This window comes from Pezoporus occidentalis, unplaced genomic scaffold (assembly GCF_034315485.1).
Source record: "Pezoporus occidentalis ecotype Australia unplaced genomic scaffold, CSIRO_AGI_Poc_V1 ctg35, whole genome shotgun sequence".
In the NCBI taxonomy this organism is placed as follows: Eukaryota; Metazoa; Chordata; class Aves; order Psittaciformes; family Psittacidae; genus Pezoporus; species Pezoporus occidentalis.
The window spans coordinates 5,735,277-5,748,360 of record NW_026915483.1 but is presented as its reverse complement, the minus strand read 5'-3'; the positions used below and the strand labels follow the sequence as shown (position 1 = coordinate 5,748,360).

The window sequence follows — 13,084 nt, the reverse complement described above, 5'->3', positions numbered from 1 at the left end:
CAGCATATGAAATGAAGTCATGATATGCTATTAGATTTTGGGGTTCTACTTAAATGGAAAATTTCTTCAAAAGAAAGAAGGTTGTGAAAATAGAAGGAAAAGGGGGAAGAAAGAAAACCAGAAAATTGGGAGGGTGTTTTAGATCAGTTCACTTTTCACAATGTCATCAGCTCCCATACAAACAATAACAGAAATAAGGGCTTTTCCCTTTGAAGGCCACTTCCTGTAGGACCAAAAAGTAATTTTTATTGAAGGAAACTTATAGAAGAATGAATCATCTGAGAGCACTTCTGAGTGTGTAAAATTTAAAAAGATTCAGATCTCAGCTTAGGAAACTTTCTCAGTACCTGTTTCCCACTAAGCACATGTTCACACACAGTCTGGGAGGTGTGAAATCATTTCCTAAATGGACATTTGGTATTTTCAAGGATCAGAACACAGAATTTTAAATCACAGATGACCAAAACTGCACAAATATTACTCAAAATGCTGTTCCCTGGGAGTCAGAATGGTGGGACTTCATCCAGTTCTCATGGTGGGAATATACCATAAAAAATACACATCAAAACTGGCACCTCCAGCTGAGAAATCATGCGATCAGTGAGTATGGAGACTATCTCCTTCTTCCAGGCCGTCCCTCCAGAATAAGGATAGAAACGCTGGTAGGAAAGAAGCTCACGTTGCCATTGCCCTTGCTTCAGACAGGCCGAGGTCAGAAGATTTCTGCCTCCATGGTTGTTGAGCTGGCAACTTCCACAAATACTAAAGTTCATATATAAATAAACAGTTGTAGTGACCTTTATAGTGTTTTAGTAACTTGAAAGCCCTGTTCACATGCTGTCGGCCTGGCACATCTCTGAGACAAGTACAAATGACTGTGGGTAAAAACAATAGTGGGCAAGCTGGATTTGTCTTTTAAACTAGACTAAGATACGACACAGCCAAGGTTATAAAGAACCAAGGTCAGCATACAAATTGCTGTTCTAATGAGAAGATGGTAGTGATGAAGAACTAACTGACACTATATTTCACTGGCAACTTCCAGCAGCATCACTTGCAAGAAGACTATTCCTTCAACAGAACTCGCACACAAACCAGTTGCACTGAGATGATCATTGATTTAGGTCCCTTCACCATTAGAATTCCATTTACATGTTTAGATCTGCAAAAATTAGACTAAAATAATCAGTCATTAAGTAAGCCTGATGTAAGGATGTAGTCTAACTAGACTTAAACCTACTGAGCAGTGATGTGATCCTAAATCAGGGCTAAAATGAAGCTTGACAAAATAAATATGCAGCTCAGAAAAATTCTAATCAAAACTGTAAGATTTGGGAAACAAAAATAATTGCCTCTGTACATATGCTTTTCACACCCTCAAATTTAATTAGGCAGCCAGAGAATTAGTTGGTCTACATATCAGTAGTTTTCCATGTTAAAACTGGACTGGTTGTGCCAATTATAGTAAACTAGTCTGCTTGAAATACACTGTATGGTTTCAGATACTCTGTATGTACAATCTGTGCTGCAGCTGAAATTAAGAGTAGTGTTGAAGTTATATTCTGTCACTTCACTACCATTAAACTTGACCTCAATAACAATTGTGAACCTATCACACTTACTTCAAAGTAGGCATGTGTTTGCTTAAACAAGATGTTAATTCCAAGGGCTTTGTTCTAGACAAGGTTTTCTGCTGCTGAATTAGTTCAGCTGAAGAAAAACTCTGCTTGACAGACTGGAGACTCATAATCTTCAGAAAACTGCCCTTTAATGATTGTGGCGCCTGTCTGTGGCTCAGAAGTCCCCGTTCTTAATTAGACATTTACCAGAAACTGGCAATTGAAATTTTCCTCTTCACTTGATGATGAATAATGCAATGCCTCTGTCAAAAAAGTATCTTCCAGAGAAATCTATTGCGTGTTAGAGGAATATTTTGGCAACTAAAGGAAAATAAACAAGATGTGATATGAAATAAAATGCCTAATGGTCACCTGTGATATAACTGGATAATCTGACTTGCTGTGCATGTGGAATATTTTATTGCTACATAATCTTCCTAAAATCTGTGGTGCCTTTCTTCTTTACATTGAGCAGATAAAATGCTTAACCAAAGCATAGATTTATTTGGATTTTTTTTAGGTGATAAATGATTGAAAAGATGAGTTTTGTAATGCTTTACACTTACACATCTGTTTAACGCTATGAAGCAGGTGGCAGGAAGTCACAAGGGAGAAGGCACTAGGGACAATCACGCTGTGCTTTACTGTCACATGTCAGACATGTCCTGGGAAAAAGGAAACATATGGAGTAATGAAAAAGTGCAGATTTAATAAATGTGTTTTGGTGTGTTCATTAATAATGAAACAAAAGGTTAGGTTTCATTTTCACTAGGACAGGACAACTTTTCCTTTATACGTACATAGGGATTGTTCCTTTTGGAAACTCAGTGGGTAAATGTAGACAGGTCCAGCCAGCCCTCCCGAGCTCAGTATGAGGTTGGGATTTGACAGAATAAAGAATATAAAATACACATAAACTTTAAACAAGACTACAATATTCAGTACTTTAAACAGTGATTATTGAAAGAAGCCTTCCTATTAACACATTGTATCTCCAGAAAAAAAGGCAGAGGCCACCATCTAAAAGAAAAATGGTTAAACATTATGGCAGTGCTTTCTTACTCGTATCAATAATTCTGAACATGGACATGTTGTAGGTGATTGGACACATTGTCCACTGGCTTTACACTGAGACACCCCCTTAGCTGCATTCAGTAGCACTCTATTTCTCAAACACTACCATCAGACTCCTTGGGAACCCTTGAGAAATAAGTGTTCTCCTTCACAGAAAGGATAATTGTATGGTCAGACTAAAACCATATTTGATTTATGCATCATTTTCCTGGATCGTGCATTTACAGCGAGTAGTGTCTGACCTGACAGCATCTGCCTAACTGCCAGCAATTTCAGCCAAAAAAAGAGAATGAAGGTGTTTTTATCAATAGGACACTATGAGAACGTTATGCCATGACCAGGCAGGAAGGACTGGAAGGATAAAGTGAGGAGGTGGTGGGACTCCTACCTACACAACACCTTCTGAGGTTAGTTTTCTTCAGCCAAAACCACAGCTCCTCTTCAGGAAGTGGATGGCCCATGATGACAAAGCCTACTCTGCAGGTACCAGGTAGCTACTGAAGCAGCAGGCCCTCTTACTGACAAACCCACTTGGACCTGTCACTGCTGCCTGGCTGCCAGATAACAGCACTGGGTGATTTTTCCGTCTTTTCTTGGCACCAACTTCAATAACCCTCTTCAACCCAGATTATCTTCAGAGCTACCCCACAACTGCTTTTTCCGTGTCTTATGTCACTTGAGACATTTGTGGCAGAAGGGCGGGAGTGAGAGGATGGACTTCAAAGCTACAAACGATGAGCAACAGTGCTGAAATGGGAATGTCATGAATTGGAATGGTCTTAAACACAGTGTCTTGCGGATCAGTGTCCAGATTTCAGTTGTGGTGCACTCTCATGTGGCCTCTGGGAAGATCACTAACTTGGATTGTGTTTCATTTTCTCATCTGTACAATACACTTTGTGTCTTTTTGCTTGGAGCAGGCTTTCCAGAGACACTTTGTTCTCTGTTTGCACAGACTGATATGCCACTAAAATAATACTAGTATTACTTCAAGGCCTGGTCTATACACCAACTTGAACTACTCTAATTGAGGTATGGTGTTAAACAGTTCTAGGCTATCAACTATTTGAGCTGTAGGTGCTGGAAAAGCATGACAGGGGAAAACTCCCTCTAAATACATCTTACCCCATTTTCAAAGCAGCCTCTGCATGCCACTGTTGGAGAAAGGGCTACAGGGACTTTGGCCTGAGTCAGGGAAATAACTGGTTTCGTATGTTACTCCAGTGTAGCTTAAATCCATGTAACATTACACCCTCAACTGAACAGATTAATCTTTTTATGCTATTTACTATCATTGTGTATTCTAGTAAACATAAACATAGAAAACCACAGCTATTTTATAAGTTCTCCTTCAAAACAATACTGTAATTTGCTTACTAGGCGAATACACAGACGTAGGTTTTGCCTCTTGGGAAGAGTACATAGAAGGGCAAGAGCATTTCGATGTAATGTGCCAGCAGCAGCAGCCCAAGGTGCCAGACTGGAGGCACAGTGCTATACATGGGTAAATCTGAAGAAGGAGAGAAGGGGGGTAATTGCACTTGCTGACTCTGGTCATTAGTAATTCATGATTAGCTATGGCTGTCATTTGTACCTCACTCACAAATATAATTGATTGGCTCCCTCGGGGTCATGCTACTGAAATGGCAGAGTCATTAAAAAGGGAGCGCCTGTAAACTTCTGGTTTTCACATGGGCCAGGGTTATTAAGCCATGAACAGATACACGAAAGATTACTTTTTTCATGCTGAAAGAATATAGGGAAGTACTTCTGCCCTGATAGAAAGCCATTTAACACGATGAATGCATATTTAAGAAGAAGGGTTCCAAATAAACTTTGCTTATAAGGAAAGTACAAGGTCTCACAATCCCCAGCATTAGTCTAAATCTGTTTTCATTCCCTCTGGTTTTGAGTTGTGATACATAGGGGTGAAGCCGGAGCCTCCAACCAAAAGCAGGCACATCTTAGTATGCTATAAACAGTACTAGTGTTGCCCTGTTAATACGTAAATGTGCTAATTACTAGCAGAATAAAAATTCCTTTATTTCAAGGGTCTTTCTCCCAAGATTTTCCGTTTGGAAGTTAAAGGTTTAGAGAACAAATGTATTCTGTACTCTCAAGTAAAGAATTTTTCTTTGGTCTTAACTATTTTGTCATGGATGGCTCACAAGGCAGAAGGGAAATGCACACACATGGAAACAGTCTATTACTAAACAATATAATTCTGTTTTTTGGAAAAGAGAGAGACCGTCCATATGAGGGAAATAAAAGAGGGATTAGATGGAGCTGCAAGAAGAATTAACCTGTATTTTGAACCTCCTTTCTCCAATTCCTGAGGAAAAGGGGGTTTAGAAAATGGGCTTTTTGCTGCTCCAGTTTCTATAAAAATCTTTAAAGTTCTGCTGCTTTTTCTTAATATGCAGACTTCTTAAGAACTTGCTAAAGAAGTGAATCAGACCATAAAGAGCGTTTTAAATGGAGCACAGACGTCTGTAGTCTAAAAGAACTAGCATTTTTATAGTGCACTTCCCAAGGATTTGCATGAATTTCTACAAAGAAAAGCTGCTTACTCATTCTTAAGCAAAAAAGTTTTTTTCTCTGTGACATTTGTGAAGCACAGAAGAACCAACAAGCCGTACAATGCATACAAATGTTTACCATTCATGACATTAAACCCATATAAATCAGTCTAATTTGATGGATGGAAAAATAATTTTCTTGTATTGAAAACCTTTCTAGTATCTGTTGTGTACTACCAACATTCAGCAAACAATGTTATATACGCTATTTAAGCAAAAATAAAGTACAAAATAATTACAACTACACACCATAAACTCTACATGCAGAGATTTTCTGGCTTTCTCAGCCTTTCAGTTCACTGCTTCCACGAGTGGCCAGAGTCACTCCATCTGACTATTGCAAATGATGTTTGCACATGCTTGAATGCAGAACTTCTCACCTACATTGAGAATCCTGCCTCATGAGGTTCTGCAAAGCTCTTTTCTAGCACAGCCCTGTCCTGATGCCCTTCTATCACCTCTCCAGGTCAGTTCAAGGAACACTTTCTTGTGTAAATAACCCAGGTGTGTAAATTCTGCTAGCACAGGAACAGAGAAAGAACAGACACCACGTTTTCTATAAGCATTGTATCAGAAGGAACAGAAAATAAGAACTGGTGGTAACCAGGAGGAAATTTTGTCTGTGTAAACAAGTGGCACATTTTGATACACCTGAAAGGCCACAATTTATGTCTGCCATCAAGAAAGTGGCAAACAGGCTTCCCTACCCACACCAAAAAGTAAAACATGTAAAGTGCTTACTTTGCTAAATAATTAAACAGCAGCTACTGATCAAATGACATGTATGTAGCCTACACAACTGTGTACCACCCTATCAAAATACTTTCCTCATGCCTCAGACAAAAGAGTGTGTTTTCTATGAACAGAGCGCAGTTCTGTAATCTCAGCCATGGCTGCATACTCCCTCTGCCTTGCCCAGGACCAGCCTCGCTGTGCAAAGGCTGGAAGGCTCCCAGCCTCCGGAACCTGTGCCAAATTTGACCTCAGGAGGATCTGGCCTGAAATTAGCATCTAAACAGCGGCAGTTGGCTTGGGGATTGTTGGAGGATCCCAAACCTCCCAGTACAAAAATTGTTAAGTAGAAGTAAAAGCACGTACGTACAGTTTAAAGCAACATGAGAAAGTCTGTGCTCACAAAAGGAATTTCACCATGACATATAGCCAGAATTAATAGATTTCCACAGGATGGATGCCAAACATTTCACACAGCTCTGACAGAGAGAGAAGCTGTTGTATATCCAATGCCTTACACTCTTGCAGCACCGGAAAATTATCTGGAAAGCCATGTCCTAGCTCAGTAATGCAAATTCTTCACAAGCCTAAAAAGACGTCAGTTCCTGGGTTTCTTCCTTTTCTCCTTGTTGATTTGCCCACCACTGATACGTTCTTTCTCCCTCTCTAGTGGCCATGTGTAGTGTTAGCATTGTATACTCTATAATACATATGCATGCCACATTAGATGATGCAGGTTCAGAATATATTGTGTCTGACAACCTCCTTTATAAGTAGCTCTCAATGCAAGAGAGATTTGAACAGAGACTCAAGAATGCACTTGGGTCTTACCAACACTACACCCAGCAAGATCTTGCTGCACATTTTTACTCATTTTATCTCCAAGACAGCACTAAAACATTTCTAGCCTTTTTCATGGCTCTTAGATGCTTGGTCTTAAGGTACAGTCATGTTGTACTTACTGCTTTCACATCTCCTAACTGTCATGGGTTGTTCTTCATCAGTTTCACCTGGTGTTTAAGGTTGGACAGTGAAGTTCATCTGCTGCTTCCATTTTTGGCCAGATACAGCATATAGTTTACTTTAAAATTTTGACTTATTTGGCTATGATGACTTTTTTTTTTCCATAATCACAGTTTGGCCATGCCAGTTGAATACTGATGGCACACTCAGCTTCATAACATCTTGCTTTTTTATTAGACTCATCTCTGTTTCACTCAGTGCCTGAACTAAGTTACTGCAAAGGCAAAACTTCCGATGACTTTAGTGAGCCATGACATCAAGCTCAAGGGATTGTGTTATTTTCATTCCAAGTATTAAAAGAAAACTTCCAGGAGACACTGAACTCCCAGACAGGACCATGCTGTGTTTACGTATAGATTTCTTACTGCCTTTACAATGTAGATTTTAAGGTAGTGTGTTCTCTGCAGCCTACTTTTGTGCAAAAGAACATAATATACAGTATATACTATAAATTCAAATATTCTAAATGCTATTCTAGTTCATAAACATTACATAATTTATATTTTAAAAAACTTAAGCATCCCATCCTTATTTGCTGTATGGTCTTAATTCAGAGTATTTATCTCTGTGTCTCATGCAGATGCTGAGCCTGTCTGGCTCCACCACAAATTTCATCAAGGTCCATTCAGTTCAGTTTAACATCATACACTGCAGAGAACTACAGCTTTCTCCATATTCAGTATATTTCCAATGCAAAGAATATCCAAAACTAAGCATTTCAACATTTCAGACAAGTTAATTTATCCATCTTTTGTGCCATGAAAGATCCCATTGTCTCTGTCACATGGCATGTTCCTAAGAAATTATGCATATTTGTAGGTTTTGGCACTCTTCTGAAGCATTCATTTGCATGGATATTTTTTCCTGTGTTATTTCAGATGCAACTATTTTTAAGGAAGAATTTTGCTGAGTACAATTGAACAGCATTAGGAATGAATTCTATGATTATAGAGCCACTGGGATTTTGTTTTAACAATTGAAACTATACAGATATATTTATTGGCTTTTAAGCACTGGGAATAATTGTCAATTGTGATGAATTTTCCAGACAGAAACTAAACATCTTAATATCATCTATTTGCTAAAGTGTCAAAGGATTCAGGATTAGCCACAAGTACTAATTCTACATGGACACCAGAAATAAGGCCATTGGGATCATCATATTTTTCTTCTGCATCATTTCTGTGCTACTAAAAATAAAATACTAATACTTGCTACTTCTTCTAGCTGGAAAAAGCAATTTAGCTCTGTTATACATAAGCTGACTTGAGAATTATGAGGTTTTGTTATCCAGATATTTCAGCATTCCCTTCCTCATTTCAATGGAAAATTATATTATTGATGTGCTGGGATGGGAAATACTAAAAAAAAAACAGTAAATACAAACTATTCACTACTTAGTATTTACGTCATAATGTGTCCATTTTTTCAGGTGCCAGGTTTAGAGTGTAATTTCGCTGCCGTAAATCACTTGAGAGCACATTTTTGCACCATTACTAATTGTTCCATCATTCCACATTCAGAATCTAAATGGTTAATAGTGATAGCTCTGTGCAATCCATTAACTCTTATTTTGTTAGTGCAGTTCTGAACACATCTACTAGGTCAGCAGTGCACCACACTGACCAAGACTGCTGACAAAAACAGAAACCTGAAGAGCTAAAAGGATTTCACTCAGTTTGGGTTTAGGAATTGGTCTCTTAGAAGAGATGCGCAGACTGAGCCTGTGAATGGCTACTGTCCATAGGACGGCTTGCCTGATAGGATGTGGGTACTCCCAAGGTTTCATAGAATTATTAACTTCTAAAGACAAAATCCCCAACCATATTTTAGCAGTGGGTTAAGAAACCCATAATAATAACAGTACAGTGAGTTAGGTTTTCATTTTACTATAATCATTGCCATCTTATCAAGCCCATGATATAAAATTGTATATATATCAAATATAAATCCCCCCTTAAGAGTTATTTATCTATCATGCTCTGCAGAGTCCTAGTATTCTGAAATGCCCATGTAGAGATTGTTGAATACAAATACCCACTGAAATGCTCAGTTCTGACCTGGAGCCAGCAATACTAGATGAAAGGCTCTGGCAGAGCAGACCTGATGCCATTACTTACAGCACTTGTAATATCCCTGCCTGCAGGTTTTCTCCAGCCCCTCCACTGGGGCTATCCTTGTAGCTAATGAAGCAGAACGAGATGAGCACATGTTCCTCAACAGTCTAATTCACTGCCCAGGACCTACAGTTAAGCCACTGATGAATGGGCATTTGTGGAAACCTGCAGGTATTAGTTCTGCTGGCAGAGAGGGCACTCAGTGATGCAGTAGGCAGGCCTATAAAATGCTGAGTATCGCCAGAAAGTCACAAACCTTTTCTGCACAAGGTTTCCTTTGCAGGAGGAGAGGTATTAGATTAACACGTAGCTGGTTTTCATCCCGAAGCCTAAAATATGGTCTCAGGTCCTTTGCCTGGCTGTGCAGCACTCCTCTTTTTCACTGCATTATCAGCTTGTAGAAAGTAGTCAGAACACTGCTTAGAAATAACTCCTGTAGTTAGCAATTTATGATACATTCAGACTGCCGCCTGTTCCCTGCACGATATCAGCCTGACTTTGGAGTTAAAATTGTTTATATAGCAGTTGCGTACAAAAGCCCAGAGGATGCCAGTCTATGGATCTGCAAAACCAAAGTGTCCTAAATAACCTGAACTAAAATGCAGCCTGTACTAAAGTGTCTGTAAGCCAAGTTCCTCACAATATTGGGGAATAAACCAGGAAGCTATATCCTTTGCATGATTTTACCAGGCTTTAGCATAAAGATGTAGAAAGCAGCTCACGTGAAAAGTTTCCTGTTCAAGAGTTATTCTATTCAAGAGCACAGTTCTGAAGAACACTACCCTGGATGCAATTTAGATTCTATGATTTTGATTGCTTGCTGGATTTAGTGGCACAAAAAAAAAAAAAAAACATTAGGATGCACACAGTAAAATGTGCAACATTTAATTTGCAGCAAATAATAAAACTCGAACCATAATCAGCATTTCTTTTTTCCAGAGAAAACATTACACTGAACTTCATTTTACAGCTGTACAAATTGTTTTAAAGTAATCTGCTCAATTGGGCGAGTTAATGATACTTAATTTGACCAGGCCAAACTTTACATGCATTACTGTGAGCAATTGTGTTCAGTGCAAGTGTTTCTGTAATGTAAATGTAACACCTTCCATTCTCGTCTGGCTTAACAAAAAAACTGGTGTCATCACCTCTCAAAGATAAACCAGAGATGACAGCGTAAAAAGTGTTATGTGCACAAGGTAATTCAGCAGGAATTTAGCCTTTTCAATCTATTCTGCACTCAAGTTAACCTTCTTCATTATTGCCCAGCATTTTGCTGTAGGCAATAAGTTAAGTATGGGCTAAATTCAGTTACTGGGCTGAGTAATGTTACTCGTTCAGTTGCCCAACTTACTTTAATGGAACTAAACATGGCATAGCACAGTGTGAACTAAGCGTGACCTGATACAAGTAAAGACAGCAGAATCTGGGCATACATTTTAGAGATTCAGTCATATTCAAGAAGGTGATGTGGCAGAATTGCCACATTAGTGTATATTTCAGACATGGATAAAACTGATGAAATGACAAAGCAGCAGCCACCACTAATACCTGAGGCTGGACACTATTGCATCTATGTCCAATCAAGGCGATTCATTATCTTTATGCCTTGGAAGGAAAAAGATACTCTTCCATGCAGACAGCAACAGTTTCCACTGTGCATCCCACACCTCTGATAATAGATAACTGTAATGCAGTTTATCAAGTCAGTAGCTCTCTGACTGCAAGGAGTACAATGCAAGACATCATTCACAAAGAAAATCTATATATAAAGCATGCTCCTTGATGAGAAGGACTTCTGCAACAGGGGTCTTTGCTGTCACTGCTAGCAGTATCTTTTAATCTGGAATTGCAGTTTATCTCTGCATGTCAGCCAGTGCTTGCCCCAGTCCAAAGAACATGGTAACAATTATGTGATAGTATGATGCTTTAAGATTGTAGCTTCACTATACAACTTTCACAAACAAATTGCTCTGGACAGCTTCTTTTCATCTGTATTAAATTGCCAACAGTTTGCATGTTAAAAGAGTATAAAAACTTATTGGCGTTACCAGTGGTTCCCACTATTTCTGTGACAGTTTTTGCATACGAGCCCATAGAGCGTTTGGTTTTGTAGATATCTTAACAATAAACAGTCCAGATTTCAAGAGAGATGCCCATGTTGAGCTGGAAGCAGCTGGAAGTGGGCACACAGTCTTTTCACTATAGTTACCTGTTTTCAGTTCGTTCCAAACTGTTCATTGTGTTTAGCTGCCATAAAATTACAGTCCGTACAGTTGGAGACACACAGAAACATTAAAACCTTTCACAAACCAAAACTCAAAATGGGAATTGGGGTTCTGCAGCTTTATAGGAACTCTGACCAATGTGACCTCATCTCCTTTGCAGCCCTTGGGTACACTTCAGTACTTATGGAAAAGATCATTAGAAACCATGTGCGGTAGGAAGCTGAGCATGAGTGAAATGCAAAGCCACAGCGGGCTGGAAGTGCTCAACACCTCTCTCTGGATCAGGAAGGACACCTCTGCTTGCCAAAGACTGAAAACTGTATAGAATTTAATGCCTCATTTCACTTTTGCTGCTATGAACAAAAGCTTCACTACTTTGAGACAGGAGGGATCTATGTTCAAATTCTCTTCTCAGACCCCTACCTTCCATGTCAAGTATTGGCAGGTCTCAGTGGGGTCTCAGTCATGTTTAGCAAAGATGGTCTGCAATGTATAAGGATTCATTAAGCCAGGAGATAATGGTGGTGAGATCTGGGGATGGAAAGTGACTAAGCTATACAGACAAAAAATTAGTTAAAAGCCAAAAAGCCCATGACTGCTTTTTCCTTATTATTTCCCTTCAGTACCCCAGATGATGTCCATGCCCATCCCTAAGATGCAGATTTTTCTTGCAGTGACTGCGTACCATCATGGTGCTTCATCTGAAATGCTGTTTATCAGACACAAATACACAGTTTTTCAATTTCAGGTCTTGTCCCAGGAGTTATGTTCAGCAAAAAAAAAGGTTAAAAGATTAAAAAACAAACAAAATCTAGAAAAATAACAAGAGAATCAGTAATAGTTCTGTTTAAACAAGGGCTGAGGGATTTCTAATCTGCAAGAAACAAACAGGATGCTGGTTTATACTTTAGCTGGAAGAGTGAATCCAGCAAAATCAAACTATCAAAATTAAAAGCAGAGCACAAGATTCGTAAAGTTACATAGTGAAAGGGGGAAACGAGAGATGCATAACAGCACAATAGCTCCTAGTTCTTGCTGTATATACCTTTAGATAAAAGCTGAGACTTTTGCATTAACAGCCAAAACCAACAAAGATATCCTTTACTTCCTGACTGTTTCTCTCATTGCTTTGCTTGCTTTCTTCCTGCAGGTCAATGGGAAGGATTTATCTAAAGCAACACATGAGCAGGCAGTGGAAGCATTCAAGACAGCAAAGGAGCCCATTGTGGTGCAGGTCCTCAGAAGAACTCCACGCACCAAGGGCTTCACTCCTGCTCACGACTGTCAGCTCGTAGATGTGGGCACACAGACAGATATCACTTTTGAACACATCATGGCTCTAAGCAAGATGGGCTCACCTACGCCACCCGTCTCTGTGCTAGACCCGTACCTCCTACCTGAAGAGTAAGTATCAGTTTGTGAAGCCCCTGAAAATCCTTGCATTCCTTCATGTGACATTTAGAAGTAGTTCATCAACTCACCTTTACTTGCTGGTGAATGCGTAGCCAGAATTCATACGCCATTGAGCCGTAACTCAAAACATTTTCATTTTTCCTACACATTAGCAAGCCATTACTCACATGAGTAATGCCACTAAGTCACAACATGGCCTCATAAAGCTTATTTTTTGCTGGCATTTGATGGATAAAGTTATTGCTTCTTATAATTCCTCTCACTGCCTCTTTGGGTTGCTTATGTTTTAACTTTATTTT

At 39.2% G+C, this 13,084-nt stretch overlaps 1 protein-coding gene and 1 long non-coding RNA gene across 3 annotated transcripts in view; one reads left to right on the top strand and one right to left on the bottom strand.

Moving 5' to 3' along the window:
- Positions 1-13,084, bottom strand: part of LOC134169621 (uncharacterized) — a 640,302-nt gene that overhangs the window by 343,929 nt on the left and 283,289 nt on the right. The window lies entirely within an intron of this gene.
- The window catches only part of PDZRN3 (PDZ domain containing ring finger 3), a 143,822-nt gene that overhangs the window by 113,952 nt on the left and 16,786 nt on the right, over positions 1-13,084 (top strand). For both annotated transcript variants that reach the window (XM_062630347.1, XM_062630348.1), the window contains one exon: positions 12,523-12,776. In XM_062630347.1, the coding sequence (XP_062486331.1) occupies positions 12,523-12,776 (254 nt within the window). The remainder of the gene's footprint in view (positions 1-12,522; positions 12,777-13,084) is intronic.